A 20,597-nucleotide genomic window follows, 5' to 3' on the forward strand; every position below is an offset into this window, starting at 1 on the left:
ACTGTACTGAGTACCTATCCAAATATATCTACAGTATATATTGCACTTGATATTTGTATTGTATTGTTTCCATATTGTGATTAAAACTTTAAATAAAAACATACTTTTGACAAATCACTTAGCCTTGGTTTCTACTAGAATAAAGCACTCAATTACAGTACTCTGTTAATGTCTGCACCGATTATGGACTCATGTTATATCAGGGCAGGGACTAAGCAGACAAACATAAATTGTTTGATCTTTGTCTTTGAATAGGACATTGTTTCTAGTGGCCTCAGGATATGAATCACTCTACCTTTATTGGTTAGACACACACATAGCGACTTAAATTGAATCTCCTATACGTTCAAACACATGGATGGAGTCATGGTTGGCCAATGCAACACAGTGTTAAACAATGCCACATTGTATTTGGCCTATAGTGAGTCATCAGATCACAGCATTCCTAAAGGTATGTGTGTTTACTGTATATACTATGATGATACATACAGTGATAAAGGCTTATTTTAAAGAAAGAACTACAGTATATATTAAAAACATATATAGCAAATGTTCACTTATTATATTCTTTTCAGTATCTTTGCATTCATCAGATGTATGTAGTAATGTTTAAAGCAAAGTCTTGATACTCAGACATATTAAAATGAGTCATCTGTTTCTGAGGATCTGTCTGGCAGAGGCAGTGTGTCTCCAACCTGCTCATACCTTGACCTGTAATGGCTTTGATCCAGCTCTTGGAATGCTATGGGTGACTGCCTCTTCCCAATACACACCCACTTAAGAGCTCATAAACATGACGCACAATGACCTTGTAAGGCACAAGGACACAACCCCACTATTTATTGTACAGTGTGTGGGAGTTTATCACACTAATATTTTCTTGTGATGTTGACTATATATAAATGTAAGGATATTCTGCCAGTGCAATTATTGCGAGATACACTTGATTATACTGTTACTGTTCAAATTCAAGCTTGAAATGTAAACAGAGGTGCAGGCCTTCCTGCATTTAATGGTCAATAATCATTCATGTGGAGTGCTGAAATGAGGAGAAAGCATCCTCAAACCCTAGACTGTAGTTGCATATTGGGCTGATTGTCACAATGTCTATGGTTTCATTCTTTAATTATATGTATATATATATTTCTTACTTTCGGTTATCATAGGGATGTGGATTTATGAGTCAAGAATTTATGTTCATGTTTACATGCCTTTAAGTGAGTGAGAATTTGTCCCTTTCAACCAGTCTGCATCTTCTAAATAAAAATGACTCCTCCTTTGATCCCAGGGCATTTTTACAGAACCAATTATCCCAGCAGAGTTCCTCAACCTGAACCTCAACAACTCTCTGGTGGTAGATAAACCCACGGGCATTTCAGTATATGTACATAGTAGTATCGTAAACATTGTTTGGGCTCCTCAGTATTGAGAAGAGGGGCTGGACCTGGGCTTCCACTGGAAGATTTGGACAATAAAAGAACAGGGGTCACCCGCAAGTCATCTTTCATCCCTGAAAAGTCCACAAGAGAGCACGAGCAACCTCGCCAAGCATCACTACCAGACTGCAAGATGATTAAAACAGCTATAATTCTTATTTTGTCAGGTATGCTTATTGTATTACTAATTCTTTTGAATATAAATAATTCATTTAATAGGGTGTCAATGGACTATTTCCCCCCACATTCTTTATTTTTTTATTGTATGAAGACAACATCTAATGTCATTCCTTGGAATACTTCAAGTTACTTCTGCTCAAATATAATTATGTGCTTTCATTAGTATAACAGTACAGAGTTATTATAATTGATATTAATTAGTCTCAGGACAATTATGAATATGTTTTTGTTTCTTTGTTTGTTTGGTTTTTTCTTTCATCAAAATAATAACGGCCAAACTAAGGAGCCCAGGTTGAAAGCGGTTAATGCCTCACAATGTTTTTATGAATAAAATGTAATTTTGTCCAATCTGTATGATATAGTATTTTAATACAATGAAACATATACAATTGGGGTGGTTGTATGTTGTCTCTAGCTCTTCTATTGAGACATTTAGATTGTGTCAAAGGTCATTTCTCACCTATAGACTCAGGATGATCATGATCTAAAACAACTTTTGACCTGATGGTCAAGATTCAACCATAGTGCTGTTCACCAGCCAACAAACGTTAAAACAAGTCCAAAACTATCTTTGCTCTCGTTCCTCTCTTTAGGTATGTGTGTGGGTCAGAGCATCCTACCGGTGGGACCTCTGAGTGGGGCTGTGGGAAGCACGGTGATGTTCACCACCACCCTCAGCCCTCCAGCAAAGCCCTTCCTCTCCGTCAGCTGGAACTTCACAGGTGTGAACATCATTAAATCCACCAGTGTCAACGAAACGGGAGCCGGCTACGTCAGCAGGATCACGCTGCACCGAACCACTGGCTCTTTGGAGCTCAGGAACCTGGTGGCGAGGGACAGTGGACAGTACAGTGTCCACATCATACCAGACGGTGCAGCGCAGATCTTACAGGGAACTATCACTCTCAATGTGTTCTATGGTGGGTCTGCTACAGTAAATTGTCGATTTATTTTTATGTTTCAAGTTTTTTCACAAGTTCGTATCAAAAATACCTATGAACTCAGAGTGCGACGTGTCATGAACCTGTAGATCTTCAATTTTTTTTAAATATTTGAAAGTGTTTGAAAGTCTGTCTGTGGGTCTGTCCAACCTAAAAAAACAAACAAAAACCTGTGTCACTTCTTTTAAAGTAAGTTTTTACACCCTTTATTTATTGCCATCTTTGTTTGTTTTGTCATTAGAGATTGATAGATAGAGAAGAATGGAGAAGGAGAAGAATGTTAATGGATTTTATTATTTTTTAAAACAATGTGTTTGTTTATTATATATCCCTTTGATATTAAGATCTCTTTCAATGTAATTAAAACCATATGTCGTAGCTGTCGGGAGGAAACCACCTTGCTTCAGACAAAACCAAAATCTTAACTCCATTCGACCCTCAAACTGCCTGCCAAAGTTAGCTAACTCCATCACCTCTCTCATGCAAGTAATTGACAATATACAAAGTCACAATACCAACTTTGATGAGGCAGTATTGCATTGTTTTAAAAATATAAAGTTTTCTTAATTTCCTGAAAACATATAATTTTAATTTCTTGAAAAATTAATATTTTTTAGTTTGGTGGTTTCTTCCCAACAGCAGATAAATTACAATAAGATATTTTTATTTGGAATCATGTTGTGTTGTTGTCAAACTAAGTGCGCATCTCCTTCCAGCTATGATATCACGTGTCTCAATCACCAGCCCTGCAGCCACCCTCATAGAAGACAGGAGCTCCACCAACCTAACTTGTGATGCCACTGGCTCTGTCAGCACCAGAGAGTGGCTGAAGGATGGCCAGCCTCTACAGCCCACTGACACACTCACCTTCTCCATGGACAAACGGACAGTCTACATGAACCCTGTCCACGGTGCCAACCACGGCTACTATCAGTGTCGAGTCAGCAACCCAGTCAGCACCATGACTGCAGGCCATAACCTCACAGTCAACTGTGAGTATATGAGCCCTGCTGGGAAACGGAACACACACACACACACACACACACACACACACACACACACACACACACACACACACACACACACACACACACACACACACACACACACACACACACACACACACACACACACACACACACACACACACACACACACACACACACACACACACACACACACACACACACACAGCACTAAGGTCATAGTGGAGTCTTAAATGAAAATGCTTTTTTAGGCTTATTATTCTAAATGTGGAGTAAATAAAACGTTTTGGTCATTTTGGTCATGTCATCTTTGCTTCTAAATCCACACAGCTACAGCTTGAAATTAAATAGTGGAATAGACTACTCAAGTGACAATAAGTGCAATAATATGAATAGTATCCTTAACACCTAATGTGTTGTATTGTGTGTTTATGTACTGAGGTATCTCTGTTTAGTTTAATGTGAGTTCACCAAATTATTTCCCACTCAATCATGTTGACATGGCAGTAAACAATTGAAAGTTCAATCGTGATAAGGAAGGACTCTCATGCCAACACCTCCTATTAAACAAGTTCCTCTTTGCTGTGTGCAGTTGGACCACACAACCTGTCAATTATTGGGCCGAGAGCACCGCCACCTGGCCAGAGAGTAACCCTGCACTGCAGAGCAGACTCTGTCCCAGCTGCCACCTTCAGCTGGATGTTCAATGGAAACGAGACCCACGTTAATAGATCCTTGTATGTCATAGAGAGAATGGAAGAAGAAAACACTGGAAACTATACCTGCACAGCCAGGAACCACGTCACCAAGCTGGGAAACTCCACAGTCATGAGTCTGACAGGTGATTCAACTTATATATTAAAATACATAAACCCTTTACTTTATAATTGAAACCGCTTTATAGGCCTACTTCTGCATTGTTACATGATGTTACATTTGAAGGGATGGTACTAAATTCATCTTCTTCTTTTTGTAACTAATTATTATTATTATTATTACTACTATGGTATTATTATTATTAATTCAAATTATTCTGTTCTCCCTTCCCATGAAGCATCCTGTGATTCCCCCTGCTGGTCTTTTGCAGTACTGGTGATCAATGCACTGACAGTAAGCAGACTGCTGCATGTGTAGATGCTGGGCAATCAATCATTATTGTTAGAAACACACAACTTGGTGAGTTTAATCACCAGGCTTGATCTACTTCCTGTTCCCGTACCGTACCCATTGAACACACACACACACACACACACACACACACACACACACACACACACACACACACACAGACACACACACACACACACACACACACACACACACACACACACACACACACACACACACACACACACACACACACACACACACACACACACACACACACACACAATATCTACACAATATATTATTGTTTTTGATTAAATCTATGAATAGCTTTGCTCCTTCCTACATTATTGACATGCTCACTGAATGAATGAACAGATCATCAGCTAAAGGATTACACCTAGAATCAACTCTAGATCAGGTTATCATGCCTTCAGTCATCATGGGCCTCTGGAACGCTCTACTTCAATTACATTCTGAATTTCTTGTCTTATTTTGTTTTATATAATAACGTGTATGTTTTGTTTAATCATTGCCTGTCTTTGTTTTGTTTTATTTTTGACGGACAATATGTCTACACAGGACACTTAACTAAGTTGTATGAAATGTATACTGAATACATTTGACTTGATTGTGTAAGTTTTCTCACTGGAAAGACATTAAATGGAACAGACCTTTAATTAGTATCATTGGGATGCTTTATTTTCTTTAGACGGAAGTGTCGAGAGACACAATTAAGTCATGACTCTGGCAGGAATTGAACCAAAGACTTTGCAGTAAGCATGGTCAGAGAGAGCACCACAAGGGAAAAGGCTCGCTCAACTCAAACAGTCTTTTAAAGGTTCAGGCGTGTGCTGGGTGCAGATTCAAAGAGAACATATAGAAAGAGAATAAAATCTGCACTCTCAGTCCTAGTAAGAGTCTTGTTTAATAATGATGATGATCCGCAGCAGCAGTCAAACCAGACAAACGTGTTTCGGCACGCAGTGTCAGAATTTGCATAGCAACGGAAATGACATGGTTATATATAATTTCTGTTCAATTAAAAGGGACTATACAGCCGTGTCTCATTATTAAAAAGGCACACATACGTAGTAGTGAACATACTGTATTATTATAAGAAATAATTATTGTCTCATTTCAACTCACAGAATCCACATTACAAAAAGTATAATCATAGAAAACTGTTTAACACCAATTCTTCATTTAGACCTTTAGGAAATACAGTGTTTAAGAAATGGATCCAAAATGCTTCACGTTGCAATAATAACCGGTCTCTGTCCCCACCTCTCTTTAAGGGGTTAATATATTCTATGCCTTGAATTACAAGGCTTGAAACCTCAGGGTACATATATCATGTCCAGTACTGTTAAAGTGTCTGGCTATATGGGGGATTTTTCCTCTTTTGTTATGATATTACTTTTATGTTCAGTGATTCTGGTTCTTAATTCGCTTTTAGTTTTTCCTATATAGGAAAGCCACAGGGACATTTTAGACAAGAACAATGAGGTTACATTTTGATCTCTCACGACTATACTGTAAATACATAAAATATCCTATTCATTCAGGATGAAATTCTGTGTACTTGCTGCTTTATAGTGGACCATAAAAACCTCTCCAAGCTCCAGCCATACACCATTAATTATTCACCTGAACCAAAGTTCACACGGCCTACGGTAAAGAGGAAGTTGTTCCGGTGTAAATCTGTCCTACTGTAGGTCTATGCTGATGGAAGCAGATGTCCGCTGATGACCAGAGGTGACAGACATGGACATTTCTGCCATTTATATCATTCTGTCCACACTCACAGGTACTGTAAATACACCTTGTGTATGTATGTATGTATGTATTGGTTAAAATGGGTAGGGTTTAAAAAAAGGCAAAAGCATGCTCTGTTGCACTGGCCTAAAAGTGGGTCCTTAAAAACTGCTTCAACTTCTGGGATGTATGTATGTATATGTATGTATGTATTTAAAAGGGGGGCTTTTTGGTAAAATCCCAACCCACAATACCTTCATATATTTAAAAAGAATACCAAAATAGGGTTACCAGTGAAGGGCAACATGCCTATTCACTGGGGACTATGCAAGGCAGAGGCGTCCACCCCCCTGAGTCCAAGTTAGACTAGACCGCATACCTAAATATGTATGTATGTATGTAATACTGTATGTATGTATTGTATACATGTACTGTACTGTACACAAACGTGTGTGTGTGTGTGTGTGTGTGTGTGTGTGTGTGTGTGTGTGTGTGTGTGTGTGTGTGTGTGTGTGTGTGTGAGACGTGTGCGTGTGCGTGCGTGTGGTATGTACTGTATACATTTATATATTTATAGAAGTAAACCAATCACAATCAGTTTATTTATTTTTGATTTAGTTCTCTAGTGTTCATTATTTATGCTGTCGCTGCTGTTCCCTCTGGAGATCAATAAAGAATAATCGTATGTTATCTTTGAATGAATAATGAAAATAGTTTACATTTGAACATAAAATCAATTCATTATGTGCCTGCAAAAATAGCTGTTAATCCTTTCATGGAAGATGGAAGATGTCATGCACTTGAAACACTATGAAAATTTGATTTAATTTGAACTAAGGTCATACTGTAGTCTTTCCTTTTTGTTGCAAAACTAATGTAATATTAATTTGAGCTCTAGTAGTTCAGGCATTGAATAAATCATTAACTGGATGTTATGATGTTAGCACCAGTGCATTCCCGTCAATGACAATATAAGCTAATAATACAGTCCTACAGTAAATTATGTTACTGTACTTCCTGGTTCGAGATTTCTTGGAGCATGTTTTACTGCTGGTGGAAAAGTGCAAAATGATTACGGTATCAGAATCACCTTGATGTGATTTTTTTAACGTAAAATTATTGGTTAAAATTGTATTTTCGGTGGTGCCCCTTGAGCTCGGTACCCTGGTAAACCATCCCAGTCACGTGAATACATTATCATGTGTCTTCTTTGATTCTGCCTATGTGGGTGAGTGGTTTGTTCAAAACAAAAACAAAAAGCTAATTATGCTCCGTTCCCATTGAAAAGCATTGGCAGAATCCATCGCACAGGCTGAAATAAAGTTTGGTGTGATGTGACCGCATCCTAACTGTGTAAACATGAACCCTGATTTGTACTTCTTGATTCTTGAAGTGTAATGCCGATTTCTTTCCCCTCACCTATTACACTATAACCATGTATTACAGTTTCAGGTCTGAGTACAGGGGTGCTCCCAGCAGACACTGAGCACGCAGCTGTGGGAGGTAACGTGACATTAACCACCATACTCAACTCCACCGAGAAACTTCAAACCGTGTCCTGGACATTTAAAAATACCACCATATGTGAAGGAAGTGGAACATCAAATACGACAATTGCACCAGAATATAAAGGCCGGATCACTCTCAGCATCTCTACTGGGTCTCTAGAGCTCAGAAATCTGACTTCAAATGATTCAGGAGAATACAGAGTTGACATGATGACAACAGCAGTAAATATGACAGGAACAACAACATTGCTATTGTACGGTGAGTGAATAAACAAGGATCAGCACCAGTTGTACAGCTGTCCTGTTCTTCATCAGGAATTATTACCCTTTTTAGTAACTATTTACTGTATATTATAACCCATTCAAACCGGGAAAGCATCTGTGTTGTAAACATTATTTTATGCTTTATACTTTATAATTTATTAAATTCTTTCAATATGTAGATAATTTTTTACTCAAATCTTTGCTTCTGGAGGTCTGCGGCCAAATACATAAAAGTAAGATTCTCTGAGGGCGAGATCGACCTCGCGCTGAAACAACAGACCTTCTTACGGCACAGTTAAGAAGTAGGACTTAACCCATTTTGACCTGGGAACAATTCTACAAATTTAAGATATGAGTTAAAAACGCTTTGAAAGATATATATTCGTCACATTTCCACGATTTTTCAAAAATGGCAGACCTACAAGCTCGTAGTGCGGCTATCCAGGGTTTGATGAGGCCCTAAAGGGCGAGGTCTGGCTGAACTAACAGAGCTACAGTTACAGAGCTACAGTTACAGACCCCCTAAATGTGCTTTAAGTGATATTTCTTTGTTAAATCCCATGTGTTTTTTTCTATGTGCCATAATGAGCAGAGCCTGTGAGTAAAGCCAACATCAGCATCAGACCTCCAAGCACGCTCATAGAGGGACAAAACTCCCCCAACATAACCTGTGCAGCCTCGGGCAACATCAGCACCACACAATGGCTGAAGGATGGTCAGCCTCTCCAACCCAGTGACAGAGTCACCTTTTTCACGAACAACGGCACAGTCTCTATTAACCTCGTCAACAGAAGTGACACTGGGCAGTATCTATGTCAACTATCCAACCCTATCAGCTCTGCGAATGCCTCCTATCCACTAGTTGTAAACTGTGAGTAAAGATCAATCACATACCGTAGATGCTAGTATGTATTAATAATCTACTCTACAGGTGTATAATGTGGTAAAATATATGTACTTTGACCTTCTCTTCAGCATGGCCCAAATAAGACTATTTACGTCTATATTTATTGTGGTAACAGAGATTGGTGGGGGATGAAATGCTGCCACTATTTTGTGTTAATTGTTCATCTGCGCCGCCCTTGACCCATGTATAGGCCTTTAATTATGAACATAATGCATACATTTTGCATGAGGAGTTCATTTTATTCCTACTGCTTTACAAAACTCAGTATAAGTAGGCCTACTCATTATTAATACTGCCATACTATGGTTGCTAGGCCATTTATGCATACAGTCTCATTCTATCCGTCTGTACCAGGCTGACATCTAGAGGTACCTATCAATCCCTTTCCTGTGAAAAGTACCTCTGGAAGACACACCTCTGATGGGGTGTATTTTTTTTCCAGCTTGCAATCAAGCTGGATCATTAATAGTGTATTAATAGTGATTTGTTTGTGGATGACTCTGATATGAACAATGATAATATGGGTATAACAACACATGAGGTGTATGAAGTGAAGCCTCAACATTTGTCTGTAAACAAAGCATGTGGGATGGATCAGATCACTGCAGAGCACCTGCAAAATGCTAGTCTGATACTAGCAACACTTTGATCCACAGTGTTTTACCGGACTCAATGCTTTCAGTATTGCTATCCCATTTATTAAAGATAAAGCTGGTAAAGTTAGTAGCCTTGATAATTATAGGCCCATAGCTATAGCCAGCATAATCTCCAAAGTAATGGAAAGAATCCTACTGGATAGAGTAACTGAATACAGTTACACTACCTGTACTGTATTCCACGCAAAATAGCATCATTGTTATGCAATACTGTATATATCAATAAAAGAAAAACCGGTAAGAAAATGGTAAACCTATGGCAGCTAATTGTAGTATTAGCTGCCATAAGTTTACCATTTTCTTGTGTATGGCAGAAAGAAGTAGGATAGGTTAAATGCGAAAAAGAAGGCACTGGAGCAGCTCAGACGATTTAGGCCCTTTTTAATATAACAGGGTGCAAATAAAAAGTGACAATGTTTTGATGAGTTACATCTTCGTCAGGTCATGAATTGGTTGTTGTTGTTTTTCATTGTGGTTGTTGTTATTGTTATGAAACGTTTTGTGTTCTTCCAGACGGGCCTGACACCATGCGTGTGTTGGACCCAGCCGCACCCGTGATAGATTCCCACATCCTCCTATACTGCTCTGTCATGTCCGTCCCACCTGCCACCTTCTTCTGGTTCTTCAACGGGCTGGACACAGGAGTGCGTGAAGCTGGATACGTCATAGAAAGGGCCAGCTACGACCACAATGGGAACTACACCTGTGAAGCCTACAATGACATTACGAATAACACAAGCACCTATGTCTACTCCCTGACGATAAAAGGTATTCTGAGGACAGGAAAAGAAGCAGAGTGGCATATGTAGTAAATGTAACGTGCATGTAGGTGTATTGATATAGATGACAGTGGGACCAACAGTATTGTCCCGCAGAAAGCTACAAAGAGAGACTGGTTGCAGTTGTGAAAGAAGCAGGATCCACAATACCTGATGGATGAATATGAATGTGTCATAACTGGAAGATGTATTGTTACAAAGAGTATGTGTGTGTGTGTGTGTGTGTGTGTGTGTGTGTGTGTGTGTGTGTGTGTGTGCGTGCGTGCGTGCGTGCGTGCGTGTGTGTGTGTGTGGATATGTGTGCGTGGGCGTGTGTTTACAGCTAAAGACCCCATCCCTGGTCCATCACTAAGTCCAGGGGCAGCTGCAGGAATAGCGGTTGCGGTCACATTGGTTGTGGTGGCGCTGGTTTTTGGAGGCCTAATTCTATTATTTGGCATGACCCGCCAAAGGTGAGTTTCATAATACGATGATGACATGAAGTGTCGAATTGCAATTTGAATTTGAATATAATAAGATAACTATCATTCCATTTAAAGCTGACAAAATTATTGAAAATCACCTCATGGGTTACTGAAGTTATACTGTATATTAGGACTTCTTGCTGTAGATAGCATCGTACAGTATATGTGACTTTATAGTGGCGGCATTCACGTTCATATACAGTAATGTTTATGATTAAAATCTGGCTTTATTTCTATCTTTTACAAAACTATATTGATAAAAGACAGGGCTTTATAATTACAGTATGAGTAATGGTTCAACTAAATTATTTGCTTTATTGTTCAGGGGGGAGCAACCAACAGAACGGCCAGGTACAGTATGGTAACTTTTTTCATTTCCACACAAAAATGGTTACATCTCTAATGTAATGGTGTATTTTGTTAACTTCTGTAAATACCTCCAAGAGGTCTAAAAATGGATAACAACCATATCCATTTTAAAAGGCCTATATATGAAAGTACAGTGTATGATTATAGGGCTAAAGAAATAAAATAACTAATTATATGAGCACCCACACTGATGTTGCCACCCAGCATCATTTTTCAAATCCTATACTATAAATGCGTGCGTGCGTACGTGTGTGTACAGTTGTAATGCACGTAACTCGAGAACCGTTTGCCCCACCGACTTCATATTCGACACACGCGTTCCACACCAGGGAGTGCAGTCATGGCAACCCCACAACTGCAAATTGATTACTTAACCACTACACTTTTCACAGTATAGTCAGTTTGCACTCTTCGGGCACAGGCAGACAGATACAGAGAACTCAATATACTGTACAGTATGGGCACAAAAGGGACACAGACAGATAGTTAAAACGGGTAAAGTTGATAACGGGTCTTATAGGTTCCCAAATTGCATCGTTCTCAAGTAGGCCGGTGGTCGACTGGCACTTCCAAGCATTTTTCATGCTGTAGCTGGCCTGCATTCGGCAAACAAACAGCAATGACTATTGTAGCCTACATGACACGATGATGAATTTCCACGGTCATCATGGCTTTCTATTGATTGATTGAATACTTTATTAATAGGCTTTGGGCCACGCCCCTATACTAGGGCCTAGGCTTATTTCCATTGTGTATAATATCGGAATCGGTCAGAATCGGTATCGGCAGATATGACCCTGCAAATAATCGGATATCGGTCATAATTTCATAATCGTGCACCCCTAATTATTATATAATCTTATATATGTAAATATTAGTAACACTATCTCTGGTCCTGTTTACAGGTCCCATACCACAGGTCCACAGGTCATCGTACAGTAAGCCTACAGGGCATGCAATGAGTCCCATACCCGTTGTATCACCACCACCACCACCTCCTGATAATACCTCGGACATATACATCGAAGTTGATCCAGGTCAGAACTCAGAACCAACATTAAAGCACAGCATGCATGTATGTGACTATGTTTGGATCAGGACATGAATATTAGTTTAAACTGTCATGATCTAAGATCACAGTGTTCTTACTGTACAAGACTGTACACATGTTTGATGGTATACTTGTTGCATGCACAATGCATGTCTTACTGTCTGTCTGTCTGTCTGTCTGTCTGTCTGTCTCATGTGTCTGTCTCTCTCTCTCATCTGTCCCTCAAACACTTACAAGTTGATGATCCGGAGTATGAAAACACGAGAATAGATGATAGAAAAAAGAAAGCACCAAGACTTCCCCCAAGAGTGAGTATGTCTATGTCATACACGGTCCTGAAAGTTAATTTAGAACTGAAACAATGATTGAGAATGCATTTCTATTTTTGTGTTTTAAAAGTGTGGTGTAAAAGTGTTTTAACAAGCTACAGTGTACTGTGAACACATCAGAAAAAAGCTTTTCTACACTGAAATTTTAACTACTTTGCCATAGAGTGTGGAATATAGTGCTGTTTGACAAAGAAATATCAGATACAGATGACTTGTTAAAACTAGCTTTTTACTTATAGGTACACCATGATTCAAACGTTTATGCAAGAACAATTTCGTAAGTCCTTTTTTCACTTTCACTATCTATGCTTATATAGTGACATTTCATTCATATAATTTATAATGTAGTGAAAATTACACACACACACACACACACACACACACACACACACACACACACAATTCAATTCAAAGGGCTTTATTGGCATGAGAAAACATACGTTTACATTGCCAAAGCAGAAAGAACAATACAACAATACAGCAATACAATCAAAACAAAAATTATGTGTATGCGCGCGCGCACACACACACACACACACACACACACACACACACACACACACACACACACACCACCTTTATAGATCTGTAAAGCTAGATTGTAAAAGATACACATTGTTTAGCAGTGTATATGTTTTACTAGTATATCATGGTATTGATTATACTCTTATTTCTCTCTCTCTCTGCCCATGTCTATGTAATTCATATTGCATCATATAAAGAACAAGAAGAGATTGGAACAACTAACAAAAGAGGAAAGGAAACCATTTCATCTGTTGAGCACATAAAGTAACAATAATCTAGTAATGATTCTGTTGACATTTGAAAGCAATTCACCGTGCATTCATTGTCACAATAAAAGTTAGCTTTTTATATAATAAAAATAATAACAATAATAATCTATGATTTCAGGATAAAAATGTTATTACTCTTTCAAAACAAATGAATACTTTTCATTTTTGGTTAATTTGTCGTAGGTGTTGTTCCTGTATTTGTTACCTGCCTGAAGAAGTAAACATGGTTGAAACTTGAAATATCAAATTGTCACCAAGAAATACCATACACCACTGCCAATAAGAATCAATATAACAACATTTAACATTTAAATCTAAATCTGTTCACCTTTTCTTTTCAAAAGTAATTACTACTGTAAATATCATTTTTGCATTTGTTGGCAATAGCAAAAGGCCTATATCAATTTTGATAGCATAATAGGCCTATACTATATGCAAATATAGTATGCATTTTTATAAATTATAGAATGATGCTTTTTTTCTTTTTTACACAACATAATATAGATTTGAATATTGACAGTAAAGACAATATTGCGTATGGCATCTTCTCATTATGATGTTATGAACTTTACACCCTTCCTTGTTTTGGTATAGTCTTCAAGATGGCGGACAGTGGAGAATACCCCCAACAGGCAATCTTTCCTGAATTTGAATGTAACCCAGAAAAGGCTCAGTTACAGGAACTAATGTCAGACCAGGGCTGGCAGTTAATTCGGCCAAACACCATGGCGAGGCGCAAAGTGCCATGGCGGGTCGTCACGGTGGAAGTTGGATTTCGCTGTCTCTCGGCAGTTGTGTTGACTTTAAGTCTGATTCGTTTCCTTTTCATCCGTATAGTAGTATATTGTGCATGTATTTACTGAGCACACGTGGATATTTTATGTAGATAAACCGAATAAAACCCAACAAACATCCATTTCTTCTCTCACTTGTTATTTTCATCAACAATCATCCATAATACGTATACATTGATATTGCTTTGTCAGCTTTACAAACAAATTTACATCAAATCCATCCTTTTCCTATGGAGATCAATCTGTGTTGAGCCTGATGTTGAGTCATTGGTGTTTGTTCAGATTCATGAAGGTTCAGAGTTGAAGAAATAACCCCATTCCCAACATTACAGCTAAATTGACCACTGATGGGCAGTCATTATGTATCGGCCCGTGTCCATGTTAAGTATTCATTTTAAATGAATGGCCAGCTGTAACCAGTTATCTTTCTTTACCTCTCATAATTGTCTAAAACATCTTAAGCCAGAGTGCAGTGGCCCAATTTAGTGAACTTTTGGGGTGAACCCCCAAAAGTATATGGCCTATATAGGTTTCTCCATCCTGAATGCTAGCTATTATTGTAGTCTTCACTTTTATTCTAAACATAAAAAAACAGATTTGTATTTTACACACCAGAGTAAAATGTTTTTATTGTTGAAGTTTGCTGAAGTTTAATACCAAATGTATCTGTGACAACATGTTGACGATCTGATGCGTTTGTGTCTCAGGTGGACTTCCTCTTTTACTTCTGGACTGCATGTTTTAGCTCAACTCAATTACAAAGTGATCACCCAGGACCAGCCCGCATGTTAATGTCAGATGTAAAACAGCCTGGGGGGGGGCAAGAATTTTGCTCAAAGTCTACGGACAAGAACTGATTTTCACGTTGTTAGCTTGAAAATCAGGTGGAAAATTAGCAAAATAATCAACATTCACCAAATAATTGTAGATCTGCAAGTTGGGAGCTGTGCTGGCAGATCTGCTATTTTTTGGTGAAGAGATTTTGTGTAGATGAGGGGAAGTCCAAGTACAGTTGACTATAAGAACAGAGGGTCTATGGAGGTATTAAGGTGAGTATTCATATTCCTCTGCACTGCGGCGACCAAAGTCCATCCAGCCCAGGTAGTCTCTGTCCTTTATCCTGTGGCTGGGGCCGACGCCACTGGCTCTGCTGCTCACAGAGGATCTGCTAGGAGACAGAGAGCCTGCAGGGGCCACGGGGATGGAGAGACACAGAGGAGGACAGTGTAAGTCGATTGGGCAGAAACCCATCTGTTCTCCCTTGCTTTTAATTGCCATTGATGTTTCTGTTGTAGTTGCTTTGTATTGCCTTGTTCAGCACTTTGGTCGGCCTTCGGCTGTTGAAAATGTGCTATATAAATAAAGTTTGATTTGATTTGAGTGTGTGTGTGTGTGTGTGTGTGTGTGTGTGTAGTACAATCAGTGATGTGTTGAACACATCCAGACTAAAATGTACACTGTGTACTCCCAATGTCATGATTCTATTAGTAATGGTTGCATTTGATTTTATATTTACCTTTCCTCGTCATTAATCTAGCCAGCAGCTGACTGAGACTGTTGTTTGCATCTGTGTCCTCTGGTAACTGGTTGTAATTCACCGCTTGTCCTGAGGAGAGCGCTAAAGCTGAGCGGGTCTGGCGTGTGTTGTCGGGCGAGGGAGGAGGCAGACTGTCTGAGTGAGCGACTTTAACCTCTGACCCCTGTAATTGGACAAGATGGACCAAATGGACAATGTAAAGATTACACACACACACTTGCAAAACATGTATATTATTGACGTGATGAGAGAATACTGGTCTGGAATTCTTGTGTGTGTGTGTGTGTGCGCGCGTGTGCGTGTGCGTGTGTGTGTGTGTGTGTGTGTGTGTGTGTGCCTTACCATGGGCTGTGAGAGACTCAGTGAGCCAGTGGACACCACTGCCAACAGAATGCACACACAGACACCTGGTTGCATGGCTAGAGAGAAAACAAAATCACATCCATTAATACACATAATTCCTATTAATCATAATCCTACCACTAATATAATATGAATGATAAACTTTCAGGTATTATGCTTTCATTCATAGTCTACAGATATGACTCTGTTTCTCTCTCTCTCTCTCATGCAGGCATACTAAACAGAGACGTTTGAAGAACAAGCAGCTTGTTCTCTGGAGTGCAGAGCCATGAATCATTTCACAAGTGTCACAATGCAAGACAGGAACAAGAACAATTCAATGACCTCCAATTCACTCCATTTCTCTTTTTAGCTCAGTTCTCTGTTTTCTCTTTTCAGTTTTTGTTGTATTTTACTAGGCACACATGTCTCTTTCTCCCCCATCAATGCTACACTATATCAGCATTAGGAACATCTCGGGGGGGAAACGGAGCAATTAAGGGCTAATTCTTCCTTTTTCTTCTTGCCATATTTCTTGGACTGGATCCCCATAACACATTAAATTACATTACATTTACATAGCAGGCCATTTAGCCCATGCTCTCATCTAGAGCATCCTTTGAGTGCAGCCACAGGACAAGGTCCAGTTCCTGGTTGGTTAAGAGGACTGCATGGTGCAGAGGGGGAAAAGGAGGCCAAGTATAGAAAACTAGGGGACGCATGTTAACTTACTGTACGTGTAAAGATTCTTAAGCTCGACAAACGTCTGTAAAATATCTCTATACAGTATGTGAAATTCAATCTACTATAACCACATAATTTGGGTGCATTGGTATACCCGAGGGGATAGTGCATCGAACACATACCGCTGCCGGTTTGCTATACTGTAGGTCGGTATTTACGTGTCGTTTGAAAAATGATGTGTGAAGGACTGAAGGTGTTATTACAACATTTCCGAAACACACATATAATGTCTAGAATTTCATGGATATCAAGTGTGCAAGGTGTTAATGCAGTGTGTGTGTGCGTGCGCGTGTGTGCGCGTGTGGGTACATGTTGTGTGGTGGATTGTCTTATAGTTTTGATAGATGTGGTGCTGTCCCACATCCTCCCAGAGGAAATGGACCAATTAGACAGAACCAGCGCTTGTTGGCTCTAAGGCTTCGTAACACTAATAACACAAACCCCCCTTTCTCACTCCAAGCCTCCCTCCCCCTGTTTCTCTCTCTGCCTCCATTCTCTCTCTCTCTCTCTCTATCTCTCTCTCTCTCTCCATTTTAATGGTCCCTCTCCATAACATTATTTTCAACTCTGTATTTTCCAAACAGACACAGGGTTGCGTTTAGACAGCATCAATCTGCAGGAGTTCATTTCACTCTCTTTTGTCCAGATGTTACGAATTTGTCCAGACTTCTCTCTCAGCGGGTGTCTCTTTTTGTAAAGTAAATAAATACATAAATAAATAAAAATAATTCCTAATTATTCCTTGTCCATAAGACAATATTTGTCTTTTTTGGTTTCCGTTCACTTTATTTGATGGCACAGTGATGGTATACAGTCATCATTATATTTAAATGTTCTATAATTTATGTCTACAAATAAATAGACATTCTGTTCATGCTAATATGATTCCTGTTAGCAGCTGGTCATTGTTTGGTAAAAACCTATTCATTATTCACCATGCTCAATTATTATCTCCTCTCCTCTCCTTTTCTCTCCGCCCCTCTGATTAATTAATATAGTATTATGTATTAACGGGCATTTACAATAATTCTTATCTTAATTTTCCCAACACACATGTGAGAGGACAGGCTCAATTTCAACAATACAAATTATTGTTAATAATCCTATGTCAATGACTGAAGCATATATGTTTTGGAAAATATTGTTGGAACAGTATTTCTGGAATGTTATCTGAAAAGTAGATGAGCAGACAAAAATATTTGAATGGGTGTACTGTAAATTAAACCATAAAAAAGAAGAAGAAGGAGAAAACGCACACGTAACTGAATAAATATTAAATACACATCCATTCGTCTCTGACTTGTTCAGATGAAATATAAAAGCTTTTGGATGTAAAATGTCCCACTTAACCACTTAAGCCCTATGTAAATAAAAAATGGTCCAGTTATCTAGTGTCTTTATCCAACGTGCATTGCATCCACACGCACGCACGCACGCACGCACGCACGCACGCACGCACGCACGCACGCACAGAAGCATCCAACCAAGACACCAAACTGCTTGCTCATCAGGAACAGTTAGGGCTTCAGTGTCTTGCTCAAGGACACTTCAACAGTAACCCACTATTATAAGTACCCAGGGGGAGTTGGGGATAACACTACGATTCCGCTTTACCTCCTGATCCACTGCCCCCATGTATTTTATTGTACTGTATGTATTGTATAGCAGCACAATTATGTTTTTAGCAATTTTCATTACATTTTGATATTTTTTGGGAAAAGAAGGTGAAAAAGGTTAATGTTTTGAAAGCAAACTTGTCTTGTCAATGTTTCGAGTAAATGTACAATGTACAGTAATCGCAAAAGTCTAACAAGCCGTGGAACTCATGAAAAACAAACATTAGAACCACTCCCATGCAGTCCCCATTCTTACCTTCGGTTTTTCTGGTTGACCCAAACAAGAGGAGAGCGGGAGCCACCTTCAGAGTGATGTTCAGGGATGAGACACAGCCAGAGAGAGGAGAGCTTTATGTACATACAAGGCAGGCAGTGGGCGGGGCTTGGGCAGGTGGGAGGAGCTTGTTGCTGCCGCACGCTGACTGAGTGACGCAACTGGAGACGCAAACATCTGATTCATACGCACACACACATGCACGCACACGCACACATACGCATGCACGCACACATGCACGCACGCATGCACGCACACGTGCGTGCAAGTGTACATGTCAAGTCTCAAAGATGAAGAAAAGTCTTCGTTCATTTGATTGGTGTCTTTGCTTCCATACCTAGAATAAAGTAATCCTCACATGCAAATGCACACACTGGCATTCATGCAGTTGCACACACACACACACACACGTGTGTGTGTGTGTGTGTTAGTTATAGATCTTGTGAGAGACAGTATAGGCCCAGACTAGAGTATTACCAGTAAGACGCGCAAACGCGGGAAGCGAACGCAGCTCGTACATATTTAAGTTGTCACCATGACTCAGCCATAACCATATAAGGAGTCCCCAAAGCAGCTCCATATATGGGCACAAAAGCGTGACACACGGACATGAGCTGCTCGTACATATCAGCTCCATATATGGGCACAAAGGGGGGGACACACGGACACACACACACAGACAGACAGACAGACATGATCTGCTAGGTCTCATAGTAAGTGCTCACTGCGTTCGCAATAATTCTGCCCCATGTGTGCACTCAAATTTGGGACTGTTGTTTAAATAGAGTGAATAGTAGGTGTCTAATTATATGGCTATAGCCTAGTCTAGTGAATAGTAGGTTTCTAAATGGTTAAGGCTTTACATGCAGTAATGTGGCCCAGATCGCTGTCCATGGTGCTGGAATTGGAATTCTGTAGACAGGTAGAAGTGAGCTGTCTGTCGTGGCCAATGGTGAAGATCAGCTATTTGTCATAAATCTGTGTGTTTGAACACGGTGATCACCTGCCAGTATAGGCTGTTGTTTCTGTCTGTGACTGTAGTGTTGTACAGTCAGCGTGTGTAACTTCATTAATCAATTCCCTCTCTGAAAGAAACCAACCACCGTACTATGTCCCTGTGTTGTCTCTGAAAGAAACCAACCACCGTACTATGTCCCTGTGTTGTCTCTGAAAGAAACCAACCACCGTACTATGCCCCTGTGTTGTCTCTGCAAGAAACCAACCACCGTACTATGCCCCTGTGTTGTCTCTGCAACCACCGTACTATGTCCCTGTGTTGTCTCTGAAAGAAACCAACCACCGTACTATGTCCCTGTGTTGTCTCTGAAAGAAACCAACCACCGTACTATGCCCCTGTGTTGTCTCTGCAACCACCGTACTATGTCCCTGTGTTGTCTCTGCAAGAAACCAACCACCGTACTATGCCCCTGTGTTGTCTCTGCAACCACCGTACTATGTCCCTGTGTTGTCTCTGCAAGTGGGTCCAATATTGTACATCATTAGTTTGATTAATCACAATGGGTATTTTGCTAATTATTACCATTTATTTTGCCCAGTATATATCTGAGCATTCTACTGTATACTGTATGTACGCATGCATTTTTTATATCTAGATCTCTCTCTCTATTTCTCTATTTCTATTTCTCTCTCTCTATTTCTCTATTTCTCTCTCTCTCTCTCTCTCTCTCTCTCAGTTCTATGTCCCAGGGGGTGAGTCAGGCACTTGAATTAATTGCATGCATGGTTGTTCAGCTCGGACCC

General features: G+C 39.6%; 2 protein-coding genes across 2 annotated transcripts; one reads left to right on the forward strand and one right to left on the reverse strand.

The window, feature by feature from the left end:
• Positions 1 to 2,211: 2,211 nt before the first annotated feature.
• Positions 2,212 to 10,552, forward strand: LOC308318593 (cell adhesion molecule CEACAM1-like; the record flags this gene model as incomplete). The annotated part of the gene is made up of 6 exons (XM_080768209.1): positions 2,212 to 2,536; positions 3,274 to 3,549; positions 4,136 to 4,384; positions 8,032 to 8,175; positions 8,773 to 8,973; positions 10,257 to 10,552. 6 exons carry the CDS (start codon positions 2,212 to 2,214, stop codon positions 10,550 to 10,552), a joined length of 1,491 nt encoding a protein of 496 aa, XP_080624335.1.
• A 4,705-nt stretch (positions 10,553 to 15,257) lies between these two features.
• Positions 15,258 to 18,874, reverse strand: ccka (cholecystokinin a). The gene is made up of 4 exons (XM_080767851.1): positions 18,819 to 18,874; positions 16,203 to 16,279; positions 15,840 to 16,023; positions 15,258 to 15,507 (listed from the first exon to the last, which is right to left on the reverse strand). The coding sequence occupies exons 2-4, from the start codon at positions 16,275 to 16,277 to the stop codon at positions 15,368 to 15,370; spliced, it is 399 nt and encodes a 132-aa protein (XP_080623977.1). The 5' UTR covers positions 16,278 to 16,279; positions 18,819 to 18,874; the 3' UTR covers positions 15,258 to 15,367.
• Positions 18,875 to 20,597: the final 1,723 nt, after the last annotated feature.

This window comes from Protomyctophum bolini (genome assembly GCF_963924005.1).
Source record: "Protomyctophum bolini genome assembly, chromosome: 7".
In the NCBI taxonomy this organism is placed as follows: domain Eukaryota; kingdom Metazoa; phylum Chordata; class Actinopteri; order Myctophiformes; family Myctophidae; genus Protomyctophum; species Protomyctophum bolini.

Excerpts from the sequence above, each read along its gene's own strand:
- ccka (XM_080767851.1), bottom strand. The coding sequence starts at position 16,277 with ATGCAACCAGGTGTCTGTGTGTGCATTCTGTTGGCAGTGGTGTCCACT. Across the intron at positions 16,024-16,202 it reads TGAGTCTCTCACAGCCCATG|GGGTCAGAGGTTAAAGTCGC; the intron begins GTAAGGCACACA and ends GTCCAATTACAG. Across the intron at positions 15,508-15,839 it reads TAGATTAATGACGAGGAAAG|GCTCTCTGTCTCCTAGCAGA; the intron begins GTAAATATAAAA and ends TGGCCCCTGCAG.